Source organism: Pleurodeles waltl, chromosome 2_2, assembly GCF_031143425.1.
Source record: "Pleurodeles waltl isolate 20211129_DDA chromosome 2_2, aPleWal1.hap1.20221129, whole genome shotgun sequence".
NCBI classification, from domain to species: Eukaryota; Metazoa; Chordata; class Amphibia; order Caudata; family Salamandridae; genus Pleurodeles; species Pleurodeles waltl.
In genome coordinates this window covers 739,107,896-739,122,608 of record NC_090439.1, presented here as the reverse complement: position 1 = coordinate 739,122,608, position 14,713 = coordinate 739,107,896, and the positions used below count along the sequence as shown (strand labels likewise).

Below are 14,713 nucleotides of genomic sequence, written 5' to 3'. Positions count from 1 at the left end.
GATAAAGAGTGGAGAGGGATGAAGGGTAGAATCAGGTACCTGAAAAAGGAAGAGAAATAATAGGTGGGGAGAAGAGGATCAGGAGCAAGAGATTCAGAGAGGTGAGAGGTGAGAAGAGAAGAAAAAAGGGATAAAGAAGGGGAAGAGAGAAGAGAGCAGAAACGGCAGGGAGAGATAAAAAAAGAAAAGAGAGAAGGAGAGGAAGAGAAAGAGAGAGAAGGAAAGAGAAAGATAAAGTGGAAGAGAAGGAGAAATATAAGAGGAACAGTGAGAGAGAGCGAAACAGAAAGAGAGAGAGAGAGATCGGGGTAATAGAGGGGGAGAAAAGAGGGGGATAAGAGAGGGGAGTGGAAGAGAGAGTGAGTGAAAGAGTAGGAGGGAAGGAAGGAAGGAAGGAATGATGAATGTGAGGTTCAGCCATCAGTGAGCCAGAGGAAAGAGGCCCATGTTTGCAGAAATACCTCTGTCCTATCATGTAGGTTATAAATAATGTGTTCATGGGCAGCTATTTGGAACATTGCTGACAACCATTTGTCGTGTGAGGGGGACATCGTTAGTGCCTGAGAATGCAAAGTTAAGCTGTCACTAGCGCCGTGTGCAGAAGGCGGAGTTCTGTTCGGGCAGGCCCTGAATTTCGCTAGTGTCGTGCAAAAGGACCAACGTTTTTGGAAGAGAAGGCAGTAGTGGCAAAAACCCCCTCAGTGTAGCACCAGCTGCCTTCCAGTATGGTTGTATATTTGGACAATCCCAAAGTTTATGTAGTAGGTCGCAACGCGGGTGGGGGGCAGCTCCAGCAATTCGTATGGGGCAATAGTCCTGCTGTTCTAAGTTTCTGGGGCATCCAGTACCCATCATGCAGGGTTTTAAAATATCTGAATTTCATTTGAGCCTCCCGAGCTCCCCATTCCCGCGCCTCCAATAGGGCAGTCAACTCTTCCGTATCATATCCTACCTGTAAGTGGGCTTGCCATTTGGCCTTGAGGGGTATTAGGAGGGGCATAGAGAATAAGTGCCAGTTTAGCAGGTTGTGCAAACCCGATGTCACACCTCGGAAGGAACCCCAGGTTGTTAAGTAGTCGAGCACTGGAGAATGATGTATGATCCATGGGCAGGTCCCCATATGGCTAAGAAGGCAGTGTGAGAGCTGCCGGTATTGCCAGGAATAGTGGCTGGGGAGCTCAAATTCAACTTGTAATGCCAGAAACTGCTTTAGCATCCCATTATTCAGGAGTTGATTGATAGATAAGATGCCTTTAGTCCACCAGTCTTCCCAATCAACCACTTCACTCCCTATTAGTAAACCAGTATTACCCCATAGTGTCGTATGAGTATGAAACCGAGGGTCCACTCCCAGAAGGCAGTGAGCCAATGCCAAGACTGCAGCATGGCATGCATCACTGGGTGAGCAGGTTGGGGCGAGGGAGCTCTGGTACCATAAAGCACATCTAGGCCTTGTGGCATATGTGATAGTGTGTGTTCTGCCTTTACCCATAGTGGGTGGTCTGGAATATCTGTAAGCATGAAGGCCAGCTGAGAAAGATGTAGCGCCTGTGTGTAGTGTTCCACAGAAGGTAATCCCACTCCTCTGCATTCCCGGCTCGCAATGAGTATAGCCTTGGAGAGTCGTGGTCTAATTGAGTGCCATAGAAATGCATGTATGCAGCTATCTACTGTCCTGAGCATTGGCAGGTGTACTTGCAGCGGTAACATCCCAAGGACATAAGTGTATTGTGGCAAGCTTACCATGCATAAGGCTGAGCCCCAAATAGGTCCATTTCTAAAAATCTTGTTTGGTGCGAGCGAGCAGTGGTTCCAGGTTATCCTGCACGATCTGATCCAAGCCCCTATTAACGAAGATCCCTTGGTCTTTAAGGTGTGATTGTTTCCAGGAAATTGGAAAGGCCGCTAGAGCTGCACTCATAGTCACCGGGGACAGGGGAAGAGCTTCACTTTTATCCTAGTTGATTTTATACCCTGATATTGCTTCAAATTCTGCCACAATAGCTTGTAGTGCTGGTAGGGAGAGTGTAAGGTCCGTGAGTATGAGTAATATGTCGTTGGCCTATAAGTAGATCGTGGAGCATTCTCCCAGTATGGGGACACGGGCTATGAGGGGTGACTGTCGGATGAGAGCTGCCAAGAGAAATAGCAGCGGTGACAGCGGGCAGCCTTGTAGAGTTCCTCGTTTAACGTAAAACGTGTCTGAGAAGAATCCCCCACAGTTGACTTGCGTAGTGGGTGAATCATATAACCAATGAACTGTTCGTGAACCCGTTTCCCAGACCAAACCAAAGCAAAGTGTCTCAAAGAGATACCACCATTCAATCCTATCGAAGGCTTTCTCAGCATTAAGTGTGAGAGCCACGACCTCTTCTCTAGAGTCTCTGGTGGTCCAGAGTGCATGTGCTAAAGTACGTAAGTAATTCCTAGAGGACCACCCAGGTACAAATCCCACCTGGGTGTGGTGGATAAGGGACAGTATAACCTTTTTGAGGTGGGTCGCCAAGACTCTAGCCAATATCTTGACATCCCCATTGAGGAGGAAATGGGGTGATAGCTGCTGCACAATAACGGGTCCTTCCCCGATTTCGGTAGAACCGCTTTGGACACTGTATTAGAAATAGGGTTCAGGAAGCCTGTACTTTCTGTGCATCTAAACACTTAATATAGGGAGTCCACACTTTCCACTCCCGTCCATTTATAATATTTCACCAAGAATCCATCCTTGTCGGCACCTTATGGTAGGGTAAGTTGGATATGGCTTGCATTATCTCCTCTTTGCTGATCTCTCCCCTCAGTAGCCCTCTACCCTCCAAAGTGAAACTAGGTACGTGGACCTCATCAAAAAACGCAGCAAGTCTGTCATGGCTTCCGTTTCGGGAGTGTAAAGTGTCTGATAGAAGTGCCCAAATGCACAAGCTATGTCCTATGGGTGTGTGAGTAGCGTACCTTCTGCATCTCTTACGGCAGGAATGGCTAGCACTGCTACCAGTTGGCCTGCTTTTTCTCCCTGCTCGTAATGTCTAACCTTCATCCTTTGCAGTGAATACTCTGCCTGGGAGGTATATAGAGCATTAAGTTCCATTTTTGCCTTTTTGAGGCGTCATTGCGTGGCTGGGGAGGGAGACACGGTGTAGTTGTGGGTGCAAGTTGCTATAATTCCCTCCAGCTCTTGCTGGTGGGAGCATCTCTGGGCGTTAGAGAGGGTGGTGTCTCCCATAAATTGTCCTCTTATTTTCGCCTTCGCTGCAGCCTATAAAACCTGTAGAGAAGAGACGAGCCTTTATTGACAGTCAGAGAGTGGGTGAGTTGTTGGTCCTTGCCCTGCGGTGTGCCGTATCGCAATACATTCAAGCGCCATTGCTTGCATCCTGAAGAAGCAAGGCCTACGTCTAGCACCAAAAAAACCAGAGCATGGTCAAATAGTGCTGCGTCTAGTGTCCGGTATTCCCTGACTGTGGGAACCAATTGATGGGAAGTAAGAAAGTAGTCCAAACGAGAATACGTCCTCCCACAAGGCTCTATCTGCGTTATTGCCGATATTCAATCTGCCCGCTTGATCAAGAACCGCATCACGAGCCAGGTTCCAGTCTCCACCTAGGAGATATTGGGAGGCTCCAATCTCTGTCACGAGACGGTTGAGATGTAAAAAGAATGAATGCTTAGACCCGGTAGGGGCATACACAGACCCAACACAGATTGTTCAGTCCCCGAGTTTGATTTTGGTAAGAGTGTTTCAACCATACGGGTCAGACCACGACTTGAGCACTTCAAAATGTAAAGACCGGTGAAGAAGAATCGCGACCCTGCACTTGAGCATGGAGCCTGAACCCCGACGTAGACAATGGGCTACCACTATAGAGCACTCGACCCACCCAGTCTTGGCACAGCTTTTCAGATTCTAAGGATGATAGGTGCGTTTCTTGCAAGGAGGCAACATCTGTACACTTGTATTGCAAATAGGATAAGACCATCTTTCTTTTAATATAGTGCACAAAGCCACAATACAGTTGTCAATGAGAGGGAAGTCCCCATTCCCGGAGCAGTCATGTGGGTTCGTGCAGACGAGATAGTTATTATCAGGTCTATGAGGCACGAAGTGGCCATTCGGACTATCTATGTCGAAGTAATAGGCAAGGAGGAAAATAATTGGGGGGGGAAGGCAGGAGGGTATCTGCAGTCGCACTAAGGAGAGACAGACCAGTCAGAGATAAGAAATAAAAGAGAGGGGAAAGAGAGGGGAAAGAGGAGAGAGTACAGAAAGAAGTAGCGAAAGAAGGAGAGAAAGGTACGAGGCTTACTGAAAGAAAGGAAGAGGTAAATTAGGTTTGCTGTGGGATCAGGAGGAGTACCTCGTGTGAGCTCAACTCTGCTAAACCATGGGTCTAATCCTGTGAATCCCACGGCCCGGGCGCACGCGGGTTGCGGCAGGGAGCCGATGGAAAGAAAACCAGGGTAAATCAAGACTTGGATGAGGCTGGGGATGGCAAGAGTCAGAAGGGGGAAGAGGAGAAGCGGCGGGGAGAAGGAAAGAGCCGGCAGGGGAAGGATAAGACGGGGTGTCCTGAGGATGAAGGCACAATCACTGAGCTCTCGCAGAAATAGCAGCACCATCCGCAAGAGGGGGGACAATATAAGAAACTGTATATTGAAATGTAAACATGCACCGTTCTGACACTGGCTAGCGGTATAGATTGGCAGGTGATTCTAATGGCATGGCAACAATAGGACCTCCCCTATATTCCTAACTGGATCCACTGAGGGGGGATACATGAGGTTACATGATGTCGATAAACATAAAGTCGAAGAACCTGGTGGTTGCAGGGTCCCAAATTACAGAGAGAGTCGAGCCTAAGAAAGGAGTGGGGGGGTATGACTATAGGACAACACAGATGAGAGGTAGCGGTGGGGGGATGAAGGTGAGTGAAACTATCAGGGAAGTGGAAGGGCAGAGGAAGGGGTATAAGGGGAGAGAGTGGGGAAGGGGATGGGGAGGGGTGGCCCAATTTGGTCATATTTTGTCATGTGCGGGCCCTTAGGTCTTGGCAATAAGGGGAGTTATGTCAGTCTAGGACTAGTGGGGTGCCCCAAAGGGTGCTCTCCAGGCAGCAGAAAGGCCTTTACAGATACATACTAATGGATAGGGGCATGTGGATGAAGAAGTAGAGCCAAAGTCTTGGGAATATAGGGGGGCTCCCAGTGGTCTCCAGCCAGGCAGGACTAGGGGATAGGTATCCCCAGCAGGAGCAAACGGGTTAATGAGCACCATTCCTTACATGAAGACAGAACCTTGACCATATAAGCAGATATTAATCATAGGAGAACAGTACAATAAACAGTAGACCTTAGTCAAACAGAATAATAGGTTCACTATGACTGCTATGGGCTGGTCCTAGGAATGCCCAAATAGAAAGCAGGGGGATACTCACAGCAGGGCAATTGATGCAGCAGTAACAACAGTAACAAAAACAAGAGTAGTAACAGTAATAGCAATAAGATGGCAGCGAAGGTATATATGCATGGTACTTAGCATTCAGCGGATGGTCATTCTGGTTGTCCGTAGATGGTCAGCACGTGGGCCAACAATTGCCCCCAGCAAACATGCTAATCAATCAGCAGGGGGTGGAGGTTTCAAAGGGGACCTTGATTTTTCTCTGTGCAACCCCTGAGTGATGTCTGCCACCGCCTGAAGGGCCATGTCCCTGCCATATAGAGATCTCAGTGGGTGGTCAAAAAACCTTCCTGTTTTCCATGCTGCAGAGTAAGTGCGGAGGGTGCTAGGGTCAGTGTCTGTGTGTAGAGTAGAGTTATTTAGCGTGGGGGGGTTTGACGTCAGCTCAGCGGATTCATGGTCCATGATTGGGCGGAAAAGTCATCCAAGAAAGAGTGCAGGTTCGTAGGCTCAAAAAAGTCCCTGGATTTACTATCCATCGTTATCTACATTTGGGTCGGCTCAAAGAGTCCAACTTTAACGTCTCATATGGGGCCTAATTGCGAGGAACCCTTTCCTTTTTCAATTCGTTTCACGAGAGAAGTCAGCAGAAAATATGGATTTCGTGGCCTTCATGGTTTTATGGGGCATGGGCCCTCACAGTCAGTAGCAGCTGGCGAACCTGTTCATGCCGTAGGAAGCATGCTCTAATGGGACGGGGCCTCCTGGCAGTGTTCTTGTGGAGATTGCCAATCCTGTGGGCTTGCTGAAATTCCAGCATGGGAGAAAAAGTAAGGCTCATGAGAGTAGGGATGAAGTCTTTAAGGAAAGCCCTCAGGTTTGCACCCTCCTTGTTTTCCGGTAGACCAAATAAACGGACATTGTCCCTCTAGCTCCTATCCTCTAGGTCTGTGATTTTGTGACAGATAATTGTAGTTCTTGTTCATTATCTGGCATGGCTGGTATCCTACCTTCGACAGCATTCAGGCGGTGGTCCAGATCTGTGACTTTATCCTGGAAACCAGCTATGTCCGCAGGGATCGACTTGGAGTCTGTAGATAGGTCTGTGATCTTGGAGTCCATGGCTTCCAGACGACGGCCCACTGCGCTGATTTCCTGCAGTATACGCAGTGTCTGAGCGGGTGTCCACTGGGGTGTCTATAGAGCTGGGGCAGGGAGTGATGGCTGGTGAAGACATTGGCTGTTGTTGTGATATAGCTTCAGAGAAGAGCAGCTGTCTTGTAGATTTACCGGTCGTGTTGCCGAAGGGCATCTCCATGAAGAGGAGGACTAACAGCACCAAGAGGGCCATCGGAGACCAGAGCCAGAGGGCCAGTGTCAGAAGGGAGGTAGCTTTGGCAGGAGCCTGGGGGCTGGACGAGTACCCCACATCTACAAGGCACAGCTGTGTCCCCCAGCGGCACTTGTCTCACCTCAAAAAGGTTTTGTAGGGTCACTCACCAGTACTGAGGACCACATATTTGGCAAAGGCAGTGGCAATAATGAACACAGATCGTGGAGATGAAGATTGTTGGCCTACAGGCCGATGATGGGTAGATTACTGGGTGGAAGGGTCCGCCCCTGGACCCCTCGGCAACCAATAGGGGTCAGCACCATCTTCTGAGGGTGGAAGGGGGGAGTAAGGCACAGGAAAAAACAACCCTTAAATATATTTGGATGTAGGTGATTTATCAGATACTCCCTCAGTGGTGCAACATACGTGTCCATTGTGCGGGGGTGTTCTCCGGGTGAGGTCTGTCCCTAGTGACTCAGGACTATGAGGGACCAGCTCGAGGCAACCGGTGTGCCATTCCGCTGGTGAATGCATCCCTCCGGGAGATGGGAAGAAGGTTGAAGGGCGGTCCGGGTCATGGGTCGGCCCCTCTGGGAGTCAATACGCTCACTAGCATCCTCCCTGGGCAATGATGGCACCCGGCAGGTGAGGAAACATGGATGGAGGAAACAGAAGTCTGTCCCACAGTTTTCCACACTGCTGCAGGCCAGACAGACCCCTCCAGGGGTGAGGTCCTATTTAGTAAGGGAGGGGTGCGGGTGATGCGGGTCCACAGCGATGCCGCAGCTGTGCGTGAGACCCCTCTTCCAGTGTGTGCTGCAGTCGCAATCGCTGAAATCGCTGGAAGTCGCTGACAAACACTGGAAATGCTGAAAATCCTGAAAATCAAGCCTGTGGCTGCCCTTTGCATCTCTGGCTCCATTGTCACTCTGTGGGCTGCGGCAACCATGCGCAAGACCTCTCTATCGGGTCTCTATCAGTATGCGCAGCTGAGCCACAGCTGATTCTGAAATCGGGTCCACGGCTGCTTCAATGTTACAGGCTACGGGCTCCTCAATCACACTGTGGGCCCACTGAAAGCCCCTGCACACGTCCAGAGGTTGGTCCCTATCTTCTGGGGGGGGGGGAAAGGAATCTCTCTCCCCAATGTCCTCTTAGTTCCGCTGCCGCCCCCGAGCACACACTGGGGTGCAGAGCCCGACAATCAGGCAGACAATTTACCTGTGGCTAGACCACGCCCCCCTGAAACCACTCTTAAAACCCTCATACATTGACTGTGCTGTTGCTGTGCTGTTGTACACATTCAACTATGACACCATTGCTTGCCAATTAACCGGGGATGGGCCTTCCCCAACATGGTCTGTTCACTCACATTTGTTTGCCTTCTTGAAACACTGGAATTCTTGGTGGGATGGGAGTCCACAGAAGGAGCAGCAGTGGTTGAACTTACATGTCCCATTGTCCCTAGAACATGTCCTTTTATTAAAGTCTCAGCATGATTCCTTCCTTCCTTCCACCCCGCATCAGTGGTTGACTCTTGGGCTGACCGAAAGGGCTGCACTGAAGAAGCTTCCAACATTTGCACCCTCATATAACACAACCATGTATTGACTTCACTCCGGTCCCATATTAACATTGGTCTGTTAGCATTTATCCTTCAAAACTCTTTATCATAATGCCTCCAAGCCATACCCCCAAATTCTTTATGTGCACACACTATTCTGTTCTGGTAGCAAGCTAGTTGGATCCCTGTTGTAGGGAACTTCTCCCATGACTGCCAGCAAAATTGTGAAACCCTTGCCCCAATTCATCAGTGTTTCTGTCACCTTCTTGATATCTGACCAATGCGTGCAATCCCTAGAATGAGCACATTCCTTACACTGCACGCCATTTCCCATCCATCCCAGAGGCTCACGATTACCTACAGATGAAAGAGAGAAGGCTTCTGTCAGGGCATTTCCTTTCAATTCAAGGGCTCTTCCGAGACGCTGCTTTCTTTCTGCTAATTATACTTCTTTTTAAGCATAGGATATTGCTTTTGAAATCAGGTTTGTTAAAGGTTAGAGCCTCCCACTAACAGCCTTCTTTCTTTGGCTTGTTATTGGAAAAATGCATAGTCATTGGCCTTGTGTTGGTCTTGTCATGTTAGAAATGGTATCCCATGGATGCCTAGTTGACCAAGTCCCTGAATATGACAGGCTCCTTGCCCAACCATATGAAGTTGTACACTTGCTGCTGGAGCCAGCATGGCCCTAACCAGATGGAGCTGGTCCTGCTCCAATGCGATAGAATCTTCATCTGTACTGGAACACCCCTTAATTACCCTGGCTCTGTTTAACATATTGGATAAGTTCAATTATAGCAGAAGGGAACGACCCCAGTCTGTGAGTTCTATTCTACAGTGCTTAGGTAAATATATCCCCAAATTGAGAGGATCCAGTGCATGGTGGGGAAGGCATGTTGGGTTCTGTTTGTGGAAAATTCAGCTCATCAGCACTGCAGAACTATAAAATGCATGTCAGGTATATACTGCCACAGATGTACATTTATGATTTAGACCAGATAAGTTTCTGCCTTCTCGTTCTTTATTTTTTGTCCTGATAAATATATTTCCCATCAAAATGAGTGCAGACATTTTTTTTAGTTTCTGGATAGGTACATTTCAGCAAGCTACATCATACACCAGCCTAGGCCATGAAAGCTTTTGATTGCATTTATGGATCTCTGTGTTCATGTATGTATATACATTTCTTTTTTTTCTCTCTCCAGTGGCTTCTGGACAGATGTAGGACAGAATCTGCAGGGGACAGAAGAAGCCTTGATTTCTATGTAAGTAAAAAACAATTGCTCTCAATGACTGAAATAAACGCATTTCATTAGCTTATTCTTATTGACATAAAGTTGTATACTCATACAGGTATGTGGTTCAGGTGATGTGAACTATAACTCTTCCTATGTCAGGTTCTCCATTATGCAACGTATTTGCTCATTTCCATTCTGTTAGCAGTGGAGCGAATAAGGCAATCAGAGGTCAGTTTGCGTGGAATGTACAAATATTTGCAACAGCAATATGGGAAGAAACGGCCAAAGTGTTGCATTACCAATAGGGTGTACGGTTTCAGTCTGCACCATGGCGCACCCTTTAGAGTGCGACTCAGCCTCAGACCATGACAGTGCCCCCAATCAAATTGAATGCACTGTCTATGGTGCAGGCGCAAATTTGCCTCTGCACTCTAAACAGTAAATGAGTGCAAAGATGGACCAATAGCTTAAAGCTGCTGTTCTCTGTTTCACAGCAAGCAGGAACCTTGCCTGCATTTTAAAGGGGGGGCAGAGAAAGCGCTACAAGCAAGTGTAGTATATGACCACCTGAGGCCTCTTCTATAATACAAAAGTGCCCTGAGGATGAAAGAAGCCAATGCAAAATGCCAATTGTGCCCTTTTTGTACAATATTTGAAAGTTCATCATCATGGTTTTTTCAACAACAATTTCACAGAAATTGGTTTGCAACCAAAGTTTAGCTGTTCCAGGTATAAGGCAGATGCACATTATGTATATTTTTTCTTAATTTCATACCACAATATGATTCTTATGAAAGATTTAGCACAGAACAAACTTTAAGGGTGCACACCAGGGTCAATGAGAACTACATTTCTCCTCCACAAGGCAGCAATATAAGCTGTCAGAAAGTGATTTTGAAATTATTACTGTCAGTAAGTCCCCGGAAGACTTTGAGGCCTTCAAAGCTGCCACCAGTCCCCACCACCACCTCATCAGAGTCACCGGGAAAGTTGTTCTGCAGGACCGCATCAGTGCCACTGCTCACAACACTAAAGAGCTCTTTGCCATGGTCAAAGAGTTTGCTAACCTCAATAGGAAACAGCAAGCAGAAAATCAAAGACATATACGACAGCTTCAGAGTCCAAGACCCTCAGAGCCCTGCAACAATGCCTGAACCTACTGAACCATCACAGATCCTATACCGCTGGACCACCCTCTCCACTGACGAGACCCGTGCCATCATGAGCAACATCCACTCCAGAGCCCCTAAGGATCCCTGTCCTCACCACATTTTCAACAAAGCAAACACCTCCATCGCACCCAACCTCCTCCACACCCTCAACTGTTCCATACAGACAGGCACCTTCTCTCTGCTGCCTTTCCCAGACAAGGTCATTGAAAAGGCCATCAACAATCAGCTCAACAACATCCTGTACGCTCCCCATCAGACTTCAGGGGCAAGCACAGCATGGAAACGCCCTCCTCGCCTCCACGGATGACATCCGCTCGCTCCTCGACCTCAGCCACACAGCAGCCCTCATCCTACTGGAACTATTGGCCAACGTCGGACCTCACCCTCTACTCCAGACTCCACGCAGCTGGCATCCATGCAAAGGTCCTACAATGGATATGCTCCTTCCTGTCTGGCAGAACACAGAGAGTCAAACTTCCACCTTAGAACCTATGGAGATCAGCTGCGGACTTCCACAGAGTTCCTCCCTGAGCCCCACATTCTTCAAAAGCTACATGGTCCGCTCACATCCTGCATCAGGGACCACGGACTGAACATCGTCTCCTATACCGATGATACCCAGCTGATCATCTCACCGACTGAAAACTCCACCACTGCCAAGAAGAATTTCAACAACGCGATGGAAGACGTCGCCACCTGGATGAAGGACAGCTGCCTCAAGCTAAACTCTGACAAGACAGAGATCCTCATGCTGAGACCATCCATATCAGCCTGGGATGACTCCTGGTGGCCTTTCCACCCACACTAACCCCCACCACAACAAACCACGCACGCAACCTCGGCTTCAACCATGACCCGCCAAGTCAACTCTGTTGCATCCTCCTGCTTTCACACACACTGACTTCTCTGGAAGATCTACAAATGGATCCCAAAGGACTGTCGCAAAACCGTAACCCACACCCTGGTTAACAGCAGACTTGATTATGGCAACGTCCTCTACACCGGCACCACCCAGAAAAAACAGAAGAAACTACAGCACTTCCAAAACACCTCCATCAGACTCATCCTGGACATTCCCCACCAGAAACACATCTCTAACCACCTAAGAGACCTCCACTGGCTTCTTATCGGAAAATAATTAACTTCATACTCCTTGTCCACCAGACCTCTCCACTCCACTCAACAAGCGCTAGCCACTGTACCCCTCATATAGAAGACCTCAGCATGTGGAAGATCCCTCGCCTACCTCCGGGCAAAGAGCTGGAACACCCTGACCCTGCACCTCAGGCAGTCACCATCGTTACCTCAGTTTACGAAGGACCTTAAAACCTGGCTTTTCAACTGAAGCTCAGAGAACAGACCACCTTAGCACCTTGAGACCCTTACGGGTGAGTAGTTGCACTTTATAAACCCTGATTTGATTTGATTTTGCTCTGAGAAGTCTGTACCATTCGGTGTGTTGCAGTTATGCGAGCTTCTGCAAAGCATTTCTTCATTACCTTGTGTGTCACATGGATGGGCAAACTAACAACTTGATACACCCCACAGGAATGCACTCCTTGATGTTCCATACCAGCAGTAATGTGGTACATTGTTTTCTCACCTAATACATTCAAATTAGTTTAGAATTCTGTCAGATTGAGATCAACACTGTGGGGGTCATTATGAGTTTGGCAGATGTAAAAGGCCACCCGCCAAACTCCCACAGTAAGGTTACCACCAGTGCTGTCCCTCTCCTGCGGGCCCCATTAAGAGTTTCCCAGTGGGTCCGTGGGTGGAAATATTTCCGCCTGAGGGCCCAGCGGGAAAGGGCCTACAACATTGATGCCGGCTCATAATTGAGCCGGCAGCAATGCTGTAGTGCGTGGAATGCACCATCACCTGTCACAATATTCACTGTCTGCAAAGCTTACAGTGAAAATCGCGATGGGGCTGGCCAGGGGGGCCCCCACCCTGCTCATGCCAAGTGCATGGGTGGTGCAGGGGCCCCCTTGGAGTACCCTGCACCCCGTCTCTGCCAGCCTTTGCATGGTGGGGTTACCGCCATGTAATCGCCTTTGGAGAAGGGACTCATAATGCTGAGGGCAGCGCTGCCCTGGTGGATTAGGACCGCCAGACCAGTGAAAAGCCAGGATCTGGTGTGCAATGTGGCTTCTGGAAACCCACTTTGGCAGCGGTCCGACCGCCACCACGATCCTGGTGGTCTCAAGGCCGACAGGGTCATAATGATGCCCTGTATCTTATCTTCAGTAAAAAGTTATCTTGGCTGAGGTAGTCAAATCATGTGTTAATGAAGCACTTGGAAATACAGGGGTATTTTTACTAAACTTTCACACAACACAGAGCAGCAAGCAAAGCTGCAGCACTGCATTGCGTGAAAGTGAGAAAGAGCAGAAATGCTCCATATTTACAGAGATATGGAGCATTTCTGCTCTCTCCTTGTGTTAGTGCAATGTGTGATGCTTAGTGCCAACACAGGCTCCTTTTTTCATAGTGCAAGGATGCCTGCATTACAGGCAGGATTAGCAAAAACACAATTTATCATTAAAAGGCATTTTCCTTTTCTGTGTGTGCTGCAGAATTCAGATCCCCTTGGAAACAGGAGATAACGATGAGAAATAAAGGAATTTCTCCCCATTATGCCTCACTGTGTAAGACATATCATTTTGATGCATTCCCACTTTTACAAGTCTTTGTAAATCTGGGGATGTGGCAAAATACATGGATGGATATGTGGGAACACCAATTCTCCAACCATGGTACACCACCACCACCAGCTGCGATGCCTTACATTTCTTTACAGAGTCATGCAAGGCAACGGAAATCTGGCCTTTGGTGGCTGTGCATATTACTAAAGCCTTTGAGTTGTCCTTATGTTACTTAAGAACTTTGCACCCTAGGGTATCTAGAACTCGCACCTTCACCGCACGGCTAATTACTCCACATAAATGTGTTGTCCCCTTCTGTGGCATCATTAATATTATCAGTGCAACATTTGCAATAAACCTATTATTAAGAAAACTGTGCATAGTAAGGGGGAGAGTTATAGTTACTTTAGGGCGCAAGTTACTTGAAATAACTCTAACTATAACTGCTGAGTGTTTATGGTTTTGTACGAGTAAATTCAGAACCTAACTATAACATCCCTGTACCTTTGTTTTTTTCAGTGAATTTCCATTTTTGTACTTTTGTTTCCTAACTACAACATCCGTGTAACGTTTGTTTTTTGTCAGTAAATTTCTATGTTTTTTTTAAATGTTAAGTAATTTTACTTACTATATGTTAATTCAACCACTGCCATGCACTGCCTTGGCTGTGCAGGGCAGGGGTTGGCAACAGGACCTGGCCAGGACCTGCAGCCAATTTCTATAGCCACCCAACCTGTGCCACACACAGTCACTGGTTATGCATGGCAAGGGCTGGCCGCAGATCCTGGCCTGCAGCCAAGCCCTTATAACCAATCAACCGTGTGCTGCAGGAGTTGGCCACAGGACCTGGCCTTTGGTCAGTCCGTGCAGCCAATCCCCATAATCACCCAACCTCTTGTCAGACATACCCTTCTGTAGTGCACGGTGGGGGGGTAGCCACAGGGCCTCTCTGTGCAAGTGGACCTGTGAGTGGGTGCTTGAGTGTCTGTGTGGGTCTGAAAGTGGGTGTGGGAGACTATGGGTGGGTGTGAGTGTGTGCATGAGTCTCTGAGTGCATCTATGAATGACTGAATTAGTGTATGAATTAGTCTGTGAATGTTATTTTAGATTTTTTAGGCATATTCATGAACTCGTAGCAACTGATATTTGCAAATTTGTTGCAACGTTTCATAGGGATACTCTGAGAATCGCAACGTACTTGTGAATATCGCAGATGGAAAGAAAATCATTTAAAACCCATAATTTGACCCTCAAACACCACTATATCACATGCCTGCAGTGAGTGTATCTTCATGCTGGCCCATTATGATACTTTTTATTTTGATTTCAGCCCCAAGGACCATGTCCTGGGACCTTAAATTGGCAG

General features: G+C 48.0%; 1 protein-coding gene across 1 annotated transcript in view; it reads left to right on the top strand.

Moving 5' to 3' along the window:
- TRPA1 (transient receptor potential cation channel subfamily A member 1) overlaps positions 1-14,713 on the top strand; it is a 1,042,932-nt gene that overhangs the window by 756,942 nt on the left and 271,277 nt on the right. Inside the window, exon 18 of the mRNA XM_069220348.1 lies at positions 9,495-9,554. Coding sequence (XP_069076449.1) covers positions 9,495-9,554 — 60 coding nt within the window. The remainder of the gene's footprint in view (positions 1-9,494; positions 9,555-14,713) is intronic.